The sequence below is a fragment of the Trypanosoma brucei genome, chromosome 6 (genome assembly GCF_000002445.2).
Source record: "Trypanosoma brucei brucei TREU927 chromosome 6, complete sequence".
NCBI lineage: Eukaryota > Euglenozoa > Kinetoplastea > Trypanosomatida > Trypanosomatidae > Trypanosoma > Trypanosoma brucei.
Genome location: NC_007279.1, coordinates 904,682 through 917,743, shown reverse-complemented (window position 1 = coordinate 917,743; position 13,062 = coordinate 904,682). Strand labels below are relative to the sequence as shown.

Sequence of the window (13,062 nt, the reverse complement as noted above, 5' to 3'; positions counted from 1 at the left end):
CAACGGTAAAGAAAAAAAAGCGGCAAGAAAAATTGTGGAACGCTCGTACCGTCCTTCGAGTCTGAATACCTCGCATTTTCCGAGAAAAAAAAGTATGTACGTATATGTGTACCCTATTAATCTCCTCTTCTTTCTTCTCTGATACACTCCCCTACTTCCGTTTGCATTCTTCCTTTGACACTGACACGGTCCACCTCTAACTGCCCCCACGTTCGCTTCCTCCAACCCTATTCTGTCAGTTTCCTTTTTCCTCCTTTGGTGATGTGCTTGCAACAAAGAGGCCATGATTTCCCCCCTTATGTTTGTCTTTTTCTTAGGAATTGTATACCGCTAACAATAGTGTAAGCGCTTCTATTTTGTACAACAAATGAGTTGTTTCTTTTCTCAACTGGGATACACCTCTCTATTTTTCTCCCTTTCATCTTCGTTTAAATGATGAATGACAGCTTACTCACGCACGCGCAGTTAGATATAAAAAGAAACATTACGACACATAATATATAAATAAACAAATATAAATGAATACAAGTATGTACGTATATATATTTATCTATACACACATGCTTGTATATGTGTTGAAGGAAATAACGGAGAGGAATTTAAGCGGTGAGTCGTAGAATCTCAGGAAGTGCGAACCCCGGCGGCTTGTCATCATCCTTCATCATCTGAGACTCCATTTTTCTTTTGATGTAAGAACGGAACGCCTCCGAGCACCGCCGAAACTGCTTCTCAAAGGTTGGACTGCGTGGATGGCACTTAATGAACTGATACAGCTCCTCAATTCCACTATTGGTTGTTTCGTGGTTACGAATCCGGCTGAATATTCCAACAACAGACGCATCATCCGGTGCAGCACTTTCAGATAAGCTGCCACGTGAAGTGCAATACGTTTGCGGGTCAACGTGCTGTGCACCTTTTTTTTGGTTGTTAACCTGCTCATTCTGAGTGGCAGCCGCCCCCTTTTCCGTCACTTTTCGACTCTGCTGCAGGTATTCCACCTTGCGGTTGGGATCTTTGACGTTATCTCTCTGTGCAATCTGTTCTTCCACATCCAAACATGATCGGATGAAATGTGAAACAAGGTTCTGTGATCCGACGAGCTTATTAGTCATCTCAAGGAGTGACAACCCATACCGTCGGCAGAAATCTTGCAAAATTGTCTTCACTGTTCGTATGGAAATGTCGTCCAAGTTACGAAAGGCAGTTGGCGGGTGCTGTAGCAAATATTCGTGACAACAGACGATGACATTCTCCGGTGAGATGGAAGTAAAACCGAGTCTCATCAAACACTTAACGGTTACTTGAACGTACTTTAGGCTCGGTTTTGTCCCATTTTCGATGTACGTTGAAGAGTACATCGTCATGCGAGACATTAATGCACTGAACACATCGTTAGGAGGGCAGCGCTCTAGAAGTGTCAGTGTTGTATTATTCAGAGCTTTGATGACGTTAGAGTGAAGTGAGAAAGATTCCGACAGCAGACATTCGAAAATCATACCTAACATACGAAACAGGAGACTGGTGTGGCAGCGTTGCGCACAGCGCTCTGTCTCAAATGTCGCTTTCAAACACCGAATAATGTCGAGTGCGAGCTCAACGTTTAGTTGCTTGATATTGTCGTGTAGTCGCTCTACCATAACGTGAATCATTTCGGGTGTTCCACAATCTTCGCCGTTTGGAAGACGTTGCAGAAATTCACTGCATGCTGCCATGGCTGCTGTGGCAGAAGCAGACCGCAAACCTACCATCATCTCTTGGATCGAAAGAAGCTCCTCGTTACGAGAAAATCCTTGTGCATTACGTGCGCTAGCAGCAGTGACGCTAGTTAGAGATGCCTCAGAAGCCGATTGCGCTTGAATAATTGGAAGGTTCATGTGTGGAATTTTTCCAGGGGGAACGACACCGGATACTTCAAGGCTTCGAAGATTCGCACAACTCTCCCTTGCTCCAGCTCTTGATGAGCACTGTGATCGTGGCGAAGAGTTGGAGCAGCGAGGACTCGTTGAGTTATTCAAGCAAACAGAGGGCGCGCGCGTCCCTTCGTCACTACCGTTCCGTAACGCATGCTGCAGTTGACGACCTAGAAGAGCCATCACACTTTGTTGCTCAGCGGGTCGAAGGTTCTTCACGGATCGTAGCACCGTTTCCTCACCCACAAAAGGGAGCACATGACCAATGACACGCTCCGCTGCAGACCTCACTTCGAGGATACGACTCATGCATAACCGAACTATAGTGGGTACTAGAGAATTCACTGCGCGCCGGGAGACATTCCCTTCTGTGTTCTGCTCCAAACCCTTTTCAATAAGGCCTAACGCCACTAAGTTCGAAGTGTGAGACTCCGCCATCAGCGGCTTTTGAATGTGTTGAAGAATTGGTTCTAATCCTAAGCAGTCCAGCGCAATTCCCGCCAAGCGTGCGGCTTCCTCGCGCAAATTGACCTTTTGGTCCCCGAGCATCCCTAATAGTCTCTGGACGAGCCCCTTGACACCTGTCCGCGAAGCTGAAAACCCCGCTGCCTCAACTACCAATGATATGATGCGCAGTGCATCAACTACAATGTTTTTATTCGTCTCATCAAATCGACTACGAAGTGCACCAATAATCTCCGTCACACCATTTGGGCATATGCGTTTGTTGCTCGCGAAAACAAGTTCCTCAACTTTTTTCACCCCTTCCAAGCGGGTTCTCCAGTCGGGGGCACCCGTGATTTGCTTTGCGAGCAGAGTAAGCTGCGGCCCGATGTCAACTGCTTCATGGTTCTCCTCGTCATCAACGGCTGCGGACATTTTTTTGTGCTTGTCACACGAGTTCAACCGACTTGCCTCTACATGAGCATGCCTCGGGTGTGAAGTTGGTTTCACTTCTGTTGCATTAGTGGTCACGGAATTCGTTCTCAACCTCTCATTCTCGTCACGTTCCCGCACAGGCTGGTATGATGTCACCGTAGACGCTTGTGAGGCCTCGCGGCGTGGGCCAGTACGAGAAGCGTTGGCTACTGTACCATTAAGAGAAGTGTTTTCGCTTTGCCCCAATGTATTCGCTGATTGTTCCAGAGTATCTTCGTTTGAAGCTACTGAACCGGCAGTGATAATCGCCAACAGTGTTGCACCGGTCGTTCTGACGGTAGGAAACAAATGTTCAGCGCAGTGATTATTAACGTAATCAACAACGCATTTCGCGTCTGAAGGACTCACCGTTGTGGAACGCAACAACTGTGTCATAAACACATTGGACTCGTGCAATAACTTTGGCGTTTTTATCTGCACGAGCGTCCCAACCACGTGCCGCAAAACAAATGCCGCGCCTAAACTTTTTGTGAGGGATGTAATTAGATCGCATACAACTGACTTGCTCTTTTGATCTGTTAGTCTACCTAAGCACCCTGATATTATGGCATGACCAGCTCCAGGGCTTACCTTCGACGCCTTGTTAACGACTTCCTGCAATACACTAGCCATGGCATTAAATACCTGGAAGATGGATTCTCTCCACCCAGGGTCTACACGAAGATAGACAACTACATGGTCGAGATAATCTGTGGATTCCTTTTCCGACCAGCCAACTACCATATTTTTCACCTTTAGAACACCACAGTGCCGACTCGACCACTCCTTGGCTGTAAGAAGCACCGAAACTGTCATATCACCGCCCAATAGACCTAAAATGAGATTAAATGCCTCATCCTTTGAAGGAAGCATCGACTCTAACGTTACCGCGTCCTCCATACCGGAGACACGAGGCTGTTCGGGAAGGGACTTGTTGTGACTAAGCGCTCGACCCAAACGCCCACCGCGCGCGCCACACACCGATGACCTCGAGCAAGAGGATGCCACAGAGGAACTGTGAGGTCTTTGGCCGATGGATTCGCACCGCTGCTCCAGCCGTGGCGCCTTTCTCGCCGGCGAACTAGAGGGGGTACATTGCATATTCGCTGCACTGTTAATAATTGCCACAAGTTTTGCCCGTTGCTTTTCGTCTAGTGAAACGAGTAGCGCCTGGAAGTGCTCCTCACCATTGAGAGCCATTAACTTTGCCACAAAAATGTAGGCCGCCTCCCGATTCTCAATCTTTTCATCGTTCAGAACACGGCTTAACATGGGTTGCGCGCGACAGATTCGATTGAAGCAAGTGGGTTCTAGTTTGTCGGTCAAGCGAGAGAGCCACTGAATTAAGGCTAACCGCTGATTAGGTACACGACTCTGTAGAGTGACGTCAATTTCATCATGGCATTGGTCTAATGTAATACAATGGTATCGAATGAGCGATTCAAGTGTTGTCGTAACGTGCTCAACGACACTAGTTTTTTTGTCTTTCATTTTCTCAAAAAGAGGATTCAGATACGTACGCGCATACGGCGCAAAGGCATTCCTAAGGGATCGAGCCATTTCCTGAATGCATTTGAAACCTACCAACATCAGCGGTGCCTGCGGGTCTACTAAATATTCTCGTATCATTGTACACAATTCATGGTAGTCGTCTTTTTGTCGTATTTTTGGAACACTAATCAGTGGAAGGACTGTTTCTTGCACAGCAGCTACACGATCTTGCCACCTCGCCGATCTATCTAATGCGGTAAGGTAGAAGGTGCGAGGTATTTTCGAAACCACCGGTTCCTCACTGCATGCTGCATATGCATCATCATCCAAATCATTAGACCGATCGGTACGACTAGCGATACCCACTATGGGGGCAACAGATTTTATTGGTGTGGATGTCTCAATACCTTTAATGTTCCTTCGTGGGACTCTTCCCAGCACTATATTCTCAAACTGTTTCTCTAGTTCCTGTAGTTGAACCTCGCGAAGGTCAGTAAGACAGCTCTTAACGCCTGCGCCGATGTAGCTGTAGCAGTGGCAGCACAAGTTGGCGGCTTCTTTACGGACTTGAGGGTTAGGGTCGTTGAAGAGGGGCTGCATTGCTTTCAACAAAGCTTTTGCGGGGAGCCCGTGAACTCCGAACAAATCAACAATATGTCCGCAGAGCTGAGTCGCGGCAATACGATTCTTCGGTGTTTTGTGTGCTACCGCCGGGAGAAGAACGTTAAACACATGAGTCTGCTTACCAGCACCGACAAGATCAAGAGCGAAAGCGAAACTAGCCTGTGCCGCCTTACTACGGCCCGTCAAACCCTTCTCCACTACGACACGGAGTGGCTCACCAGCAAGAACATCCAATTCATCATTGTCACAGAATGGGACAAGAGCCGCTAACGCCTCGAACAAAGCCTCTTGAGCTGCGATATTTTGTTCCGCATATATTTTCTTGGGTTTATTTAATAAGTGTATCCTCAACTCTTTAGGTTGGTCCCGAACTTGTTCGAATCCCGCCTTACGACCCTTCCAGTTCTTATGCAGGAGCAGCGAATCGAGTGGAAGATTTGTGAAATCCTCTTCCACAGCATCCAACATTAGAAAGTTGGGTAATGAATGACTCGGCGAGATTGAGCCTTCATTATTTGTCATGGTCGGGACTTTTCCCACTGTAATTAGGTACTGAACTTCCACACACCTTCCGTTCCCCACCTACCCTTGTCTTTGTCCGTGTCTCGCCTTCAATTTCCACCTTCCTTTTGCTTTCTGTACCTCGCAAGCTTTCTTGTTCCTATTTCGTTCAGAACGCAAATTACCCTTCTTGTTTTTTTTAAATTGCTTTAGCCACCCTTTGTAGGAGAGAAGAAGATACTTTTGTTCGGCTTTTACTTCTCCCTTGTATGTCGTTGCGCTATTTTGGCCTCTTTCTTTTCTTAATTTGTCTCTCCTTACTTTTGTTTCTTCGCTTCGATCCCTTTTTTTTTCCTTTTCTGCGTTACCTCTTATGTTCCTCAATTTCTTCAATAACTTCACCACTCTACTTCTGTTTAAATAATCTTTCTTTTCTTCCCTCCTTTCTGTTATTACCTTCCCTCCCTGACGTTCACCTGAAAAGTGGTGTAGAAGTTAATAAACGTACGACTTGGTAGAGAGCAAGAGGAAATTAGCTGAATGCGGATAATTGTACGTTTGGACCTGCGTGTGTGTACGTGAATACAGATGGAAGTAACAAATATTTTCCCCTATAAATATTTACACAGCTGTAAGCAACACTATTCACACCACCTAAAACTCGTTAATGTTTAAGCGGCTTTAGACGCCTTTGTGAGTAATCACATGTGTAAAAAGCATGAAGAAGAGCAAGGTGAAGAGATAAAAAAAAAATGAATAACTTACAAAACTCATATTAACGATCGATTCAGTACAATAAAGATACAGAAACTGCATAACTAAGTGTAAAGGAATCTTTTTTATTTTGTTATTTTTGTCCGAGAATTTTTTAAAATGCCGACTAAATCATGGCGCTATTTTGCAGGCGTCAGGTTGGAATGATAAAAACTCGAGATATTCTTGACAAAAAAAAAAAGAGAATAACCAAGAACGTAATAAGAGGGCGACTTCAGCTGACTGGTGAAGACAATATCTTTTTGTTTTTGATTGCTTGTCCTTTCCTAGTGGCATCAATGGGCACAAAATCACACCCATAAACCAAGGCATTATATAAACACTCAAGTAATTGATTATCACCAGGTGATATGAAAACCACTTCTCCTTCATTATATACTCTGCACACGTTCATACATGTAAGTGTAATGCACTTGTATTCACACAAATAAAATTTCAGTCACTCTCCACTTTCCCTTTTAGAACCACATTCCTCAGTATCATCACCATCGCACCTTCCAGATTGAGAAGCCAAAAAATGGTTAAACGTCGCGTCAAATTGATCTGTCGGATCGAAGTCATCACCAAGGAGGGATTTAACTTTTTCATTTGGGATTGCCCCTTCAAATCTGGGCCATTCGCTGCCGTAAAGCACGTCACTGAAACTATTTTCACCCACCTCAATGCATTGATTCTCGCAAACGCTACAACTACCCTCAGAGATGGTGCCCTCCTCGGGAAAATCCTTTTCTTCATCCGCCTGATCTGTAGAAAAGAGCAACAAACGTTTCAAGCGGCTACGCAAACCGTAACAACATCCCATGAAAGCGATCCATGCAACTAAAAATAACATGCAGCGTCGTGTCCTCCAATGTTTCATCAATATTGCACAAAGTTTGGCAATAAAAGACTGTTCCCCCCACATGCGCTTTACTTCAGTTGCGCAAAGCATGAAGGCAGCAGTGGCTTCATCAACTATAGAATGACGGTTATTGAAAGAAGTAACGGGCATATTACATGCAAGTAAAAAAAAAAAAGGACTAAAGCGATGCTGTGTTTATTTTCCACCACTTTTTCATACTCTTTCTGAATATTTAAGCGGCTTTGCCTTTAAAATAACAACAAAAACAAAGGTGAATCATAAAGTATAAACAGAAAAGGAAAAAGTTATGGGATATCACGGTAACGGAAAGTATTCAGGAGCAAAATCAAAGAAGGAGTGAACGTTTTTTTTTTTTTGCAGAGCAAGGTCACAAAAAGAAAGAGGAAAGAGAGAAAGGGGCTAATTGAAGAATGTTTAAAGTCAGAGCGACTTCAAATATGAAGTACCAAACAAAAACAAATCAGAACCGGGGAAGAGTAAAACAAATAATAGGTGGAAAGTTAGAACTCACCTTTCTCATACTATTTAAGTGTGATATTCGAGTAACGTAATTGACCACTTCAAAACAAATGCTGCAAAAACTCTTTACTACTTTCCCCCTTTTCTCTGTCCCTTCTCCCCCTTTTTTTGCTCGCGTCCGTATGAACGAACTTGCAGCAGTGAACCGGAAAATCGTATAAAATGTGCGGAAAAGGAAGAAACAAAATAAACTAAAGAAAAAAGAAAACACACTAGGGAAATATTACATATGAAAAGTTCACACAACGCCATCTCACACACACAAAAAAAAAATCAGTCGATTGAAAGAAAAAAAAGAAGGAAAATGAATGAGAAGGAAGGAGAGTTGCGGCACCACCAGATGTACATTCAAACGGACTTGTTGAAAGAAAATGGTGGCTGTAATCATCTCATAAACGCACAATAGTGACATACCAAGAATAACAACAAGAAAGTTACTCTATTATTGGCTGATCCAAAAAAAAAAAAAGAGAGAGAGAGAAGTGCCGTTTGTTTTACTTACACGAAAGTCATATATATAATTTGTTCTTTCTATTCATCCTCCTTGTTTTGGTTTATGTTCGATTCGGTCACACCACTTCGAAAACGCAAGTAACATCATACACCTCGATAGAAAGTATATCAGGTGGAAAACGAAAAACAAAAGAAAAACAGTTGGAACAAACTCGCTCCTTTACTTCTTCAACAACAACACCTAAAAAATCCCTTGACAATTACGGACCCTTTGTTTTTGCGACGTCTATTTTTCTACAGACGCAATTGAGACACCGTCTCCATAAAACTTAGAGACCACATAACCACAAAAAAAGATTTGAAAGGGGGGAAAAGGAAAATTAAAAGCACATAGAGGGAGCTTTAGGTATTGTACCGTGCCATATAACGGTACATTCCAACCCCAAATCCAAAACTATAAGCGGTGAGGAACACAACACATACAATACTCTTTTTTTTTTTCCAGCCCTTTACCCCTCTATTATAAGTGGGACAGTTTATGTGATTGAGGTTAACGCTCAAGTGCTGACAAGGAGCGCAGTTTCATTCGGATATCACTCACTTGCTTCTGCACATCCGCAAGTTCCCTCTCCAACGCAATTTTCTTTGCCCTTTCAGCTCCTGAGCGGATGCGTGTTGTCTCCACTCGTCTCAAATGATTTTCCAACTCATCCTTTCGCTGGCAAGCGCGCTGCAGGTTGCTCTCTAAATCTTTAACAGCAATCACCAGTTGTTCGTTTTTCCGCTGCCCGGGATAAGCGCCAATGCCACCCCTCACATCCTCAACAACACCTCGAGAAGATGGACTTAAAGACGGCGGCTGACGCGGTTGACTCGGTGGCCTTTGTGTCTGCATACGCGGTGTTTCCTGATGATGGCCTGAATGCAATTGCTGTTGCTGCAGTTGCTGTTGTGTGTGCTGTTGTTTATTTGGTTGGTGCTCATGAGGTGGTGCGTTTTGGTAAGGTGCCACGTCATATGTTGATTGTGGCACACCTCTGCTATATGTTGCTGCCAGTTGACGGGCGCGCTCTTCCATGGAGCTCAACTCCCTCTTCAGTGATGTGATTTTAGCCTCTAATGCCGCGTTCTTCTCCACTTCCCGCTTGTACGCCATGGCAGCACAGTCTTTTTCGAGACCAATGGCACGCATTTGTGATTCGAGCCATGCCACCTTCATTTGCAGCTCATTATTCTCCTCATCCAACCGGTCAATCTCCTGCCGCTGTGTTTCAATGTGGTTCGTGTACATATCACACGCGGCCGTGCTTGCACGCATGGTTTCATTTAGTTTATGCTGAAGCCTCTGCGTGGAGGTTTGGCTGTAACTCTCAGTTTCTGAGGCTTCTTGACACGAGGGCGCCCTTGCTTGTGCGTCAGCGCAAGGTGTTGTCACACATGTCTGCACTGGCGTCGGTTCAGTAATGGACTCCGACATTTGTGAGAAGAAAGGGGCAAAGCAAATGTCGTCAACCTCACTGTTATTCTTGAAGGGGTTGTTATAAAACTCTTCCATGGAGTCCATGGCAATGAACAAAGAAACCGACACGGGGACAAATTATACTACAAGTTTGTACTAAAAAAAAACCTAAATAACAAAATTATGCAAATATACCGACGCACATGCAGAAATATAAGTGAACATGGAAAAAAAAGAAAAATGAACTCTGTAACAACAGTCAAGATACAGCAAAGAAAATATACGAACAAAAAGGAGGGAAGAAATTAGCATCAGTAAACCGAAATACGAATGGAAAGTGGGCCAACGGAAAGAAACTCGCCTACAAAAGCAAATCACCACATATATGAATACTCAAATCTAAAAGAAAATGGACACCTTACTGAGAAGTAAAATTAGGTGTAATAACTGAAGTGACAAAAACTGGAAGAATACCAACTCCTTGCAGTGCATCAATACCGCGGCATCGGTGGTGGTGGTAAATTATATCGTGCAATCATCATATCTATGGATTTTTGTATAGTTTCCAGTTCTTCTTGAAATCGTGAGGAACGATCTTCCTCCTCACGCGCGTTTCGCCACGGGTAATCCCGAACGACACCACGACAACAACAAGTGCAACGAGGGCAAAAACCGCGATGAAACGGCATGGCGCCTCCCACAGGAGATTGTGAAGGCTCAGGATCTGTTTGACAACCCACCGTCGTGGTTGTTTGTGTACCTCGATCAACCACCATCACTTCTACAGCCCGGTACTGTACCTCAGTGGGTGCCTCGAGTTGCTTATCATTTGACTGACCTCTGATGGCTGTGCTGCCATCGCCATTACTGTTGCCATTGGCTTTGGTTTGGGGGGAAACGCCTTTCACACGGGCGGGAGAAACCGCTGTACTGTCGGTGTCGGTGCTCATAGACGAGTTCAATACAGCAGTGGGACTTGTCGTCATCGCCACTTTCGTCGGTTCCTCAATGACAAGGCTGCTCACAGCGCTTTCCCCAAGAAGATTGCGCATACGGGATCGCAACTCGTCCTGACGATCCTTCACACTAGTTTGCACTGTTTTCTTGTGCACCTTATCACTTTCTGGTACATCCCTACTCGTCGTGTCAGTTGTGGAAGATGATGATGTGGACGATGCAAGCCACTCTTCCAAGCCTTTCATCTATTTCAAACAAAGTAATCCACGCCGTTACGAATATATTCTTTGAAGTTTTTCTTCTTTTTTTAGTGAAAGGGCGAAACATACATAGGCAAGAGGAATTTTATCAGTTTTTTTTAAACAAGAAAAAGGACAGGCACAGTGAAGAAAGATCAAATGAATCACATCGTTGGTTTGTTTCAACCTCGTCTGACACGGTGGCATATACTCACAGTTAATTTTGCTTAGCGGATGGGTAATTCTCTAAGGCGCACACACACATTTGTGAAAAAAGCGAAAAAAGATATATATTGATTAAAGTAAACTGTATCAGAACAGTCGGATGCATTGACTAAAAAATGAAAGAACGTCGTCGCGCTAATTATGGTGACAAAGAGTTATTTCGTAATATATATATATATATATATATATATATATATCGTTTCGTCTCTCATGTAAATTATTATTAAGCTGACACTCCTCCAACCTCATTCATTGCTCCTCGGACCTTTAGAAAAAGGCTCTGATGACGATGGTGCAGGCGTGGTTTCACCTGCCATTAAAAAACGCATATAGTGGTAGCCAACTTCAACAACTCTGGCCAGCGCTGCCACACCCCAAACTGATCGCCCAACAGCCCCAGCAACTTCCGCCGATGGCTTCAGCAAACTGTTAAGAACACGAGACTTTGCAGTAGTATAAGGGGGAAACCGGACGGTGTCGATAGATGAAAAAAAGAACCCGCGTCGCATAACAGGTCGCCGATGAGAAAAGGTTTCGAAGCTGTAGCGGCCATGATAGGCTCCCATGCCACTGCGTCCTACGCCACCAAATGGTAACCCATCTGCTCCCGCATGCACAACAACATCATTCACCACAACGGCACCCGAGGATGTGCGCGACTCAACACCTCTAATAAATCGTTTATTGTTGGAAAAGACATAAAGTGCCAGTGGTTTCTCCCGGCTGTTTATTATTTTAAGGATGTCTTTTTCATTTTCATACGTTAATACGGGTAAAATAGGTCCAAATATTTCCTCCTGCATCACTGGGTGTGTGGGGTCAATGTCTGTGAGAATAGTAGGAGCAATAGTGAGAGTTGCCTCGTCTGCCTCTCCACCCACTGCTACTTTTCCGCCCTTCATAAATTCCATGAGACGATGAAAATGACTGGCATTGACAATACGCGGATAATCGCTTTCTTCCAAAAACTGTTGTTTCTGCTTCACCAGAAGTTCTCCCTTAAGTACTTTAAGAAACTTGTCACCCAACATCGCCTTTCGAGCTTCAGCAAGTGCATCAACAAGCACGGATTCCATAGACTTTTCGACGACAACGTAATCAGGCGCTATACATGTTTGACCTGCGTTGATAATTTTACCCCACATTATGCGCTCCGCTACCACCTTCATATTGTCCGCACAGCTATCGTCAACGACAACAGGTGATTTTCCTCCCAACTCAAGTGTAACTGGCGTAAGATGTTTTGCTGCAGCCGCCATAACAATCTCTGCTACACGTGCACTGCCCGTGTACAAAATATGATCAAAACGTTCCTTCAGCACAGCTGTTGTTTCGCTTACCCCGCCATTTACAATACCGACAACATCCGAAGAAACGTACTTGGGCAAAAGTTTTGTTAACAACTCCGCTGTAGCGGGGGCAAGTTCACTCGGCTTAATAACAGCTGTATTACCGGCGGCCAGAGCCCCCAAAAGAGGCTGGAGAATCAACAACAACGGGTAGTTCCAAGTGCCGATAACGAGCACAACGCCCAGTGGTTCGTACTGCAATTCGCAGTCATCCAAAGCAGCAGCGCCCTCCATAGTTGGTTTAACTGGTTTAACGTACTCGTCCATGTGCTCAATTAAATGCCACACCTCGTTACGTAACGGTAATATCTCCATTACTACCGTTTCGTCGCGGTGGCGACGGCGGTCTCGGTGTATTGCTTTGCAAAATTCATCAGTGTTTTCTTCAACAAGGTTGAGTAAAGACCTTAACACCTGCTTCCGCTTCTTCAAATCCCTGTTAGCGTCATTGTTGAACGCCTCGCGACATTTTGAAACAATGGTCGGTATATTTTCTAACGAGGTATTCTCCGGAACACCTGCTGGCATCTGATGGTTATATGAAATACGAATCCCTACTAAGTCAAAAAAAAAAAAATCTCCCAACAACTACGATAACCTCTACCTGTAATTCTTCTTTACTAGCGCACCGAGTGCAAACAATGTAAGTCAGGACAGTAAACGAAAACAACATATTAATAAAATCCAAAGATATATAAACCAACAACAGATCAGTGTTACAACGAACGAATGGAGCAATTCTTCAGAAACAAAAATAAGTATATAAACCTATTAAAAAATA

At 44.3% G+C, this 13,062-nt stretch overlaps 5 protein-coding genes across 5 annotated transcripts, besides 3 other annotated features; all 5 read right to left on the bottom strand.

Annotated features, from left to right (window-relative positions):
* Positions 1-13,062: part of a sequence feature (sequence corresponds to BAC RPCI93-5F5) that runs on past both edges of the window.
* Positions 497-576: a microsatellite.
* Positions 600-5,465, bottom strand: Tb927.6.3090 (hypothetical protein, conserved; the record flags this gene model as incomplete). The annotated part of the gene is made up of 1 exon (XM_840337.1): positions 600-5,465. The coding sequence occupies one exon, from the start codon at positions 5,463-5,465 to the stop codon at positions 600-602; it is 4,866 nt and encodes a 1,621-aa protein (XP_845430.1).
* On the bottom strand, positions 6,658-7,209 carry Tb927.6.3080 (hypothetical protein; the record flags this gene model as incomplete). Its single annotated transcript, XM_840336.1, has 1 exon — positions 6,658-7,209. One exon carries the CDS (start codon positions 7,207-7,209, stop codon positions 6,658-6,660), a length of 552 nt encoding a protein of 183 aa, XP_845429.1.
* Tb927.6.3070 (hypothetical protein, conserved) lies at positions 8,603-9,616 on the bottom strand (the record flags this gene model as incomplete). Its single annotated transcript, XM_840335.1, has 1 exon — positions 8,603-9,616. The coding sequence occupies one exon, from the start codon at positions 9,614-9,616 to the stop codon at positions 8,603-8,605; it is 1,014 nt and encodes a 337-aa protein (XP_845428.1).
* On the bottom strand, positions 10,003-10,713 carry Tb927.6.3060 (hypothetical protein, conserved; the record flags this gene model as incomplete). Its single annotated transcript, XM_840334.1, has 1 exon — positions 10,003-10,713. One exon carries the CDS (start codon positions 10,711-10,713, stop codon positions 10,003-10,005), a length of 711 nt encoding a protein of 236 aa, XP_845427.1.
* Positions 11,098-11,129: a microsatellite.
* On the bottom strand, positions 11,178-12,809 carry Tb927.6.3050 (aldehyde dehydrogenase family, putative; the record flags this gene model as incomplete). The annotated part of the gene is made up of 1 exon (XM_840333.1): positions 11,178-12,809. The coding sequence occupies one exon, from the start codon at positions 12,807-12,809 to the stop codon at positions 11,178-11,180; it is 1,632 nt and encodes a 543-aa protein (XP_845426.1).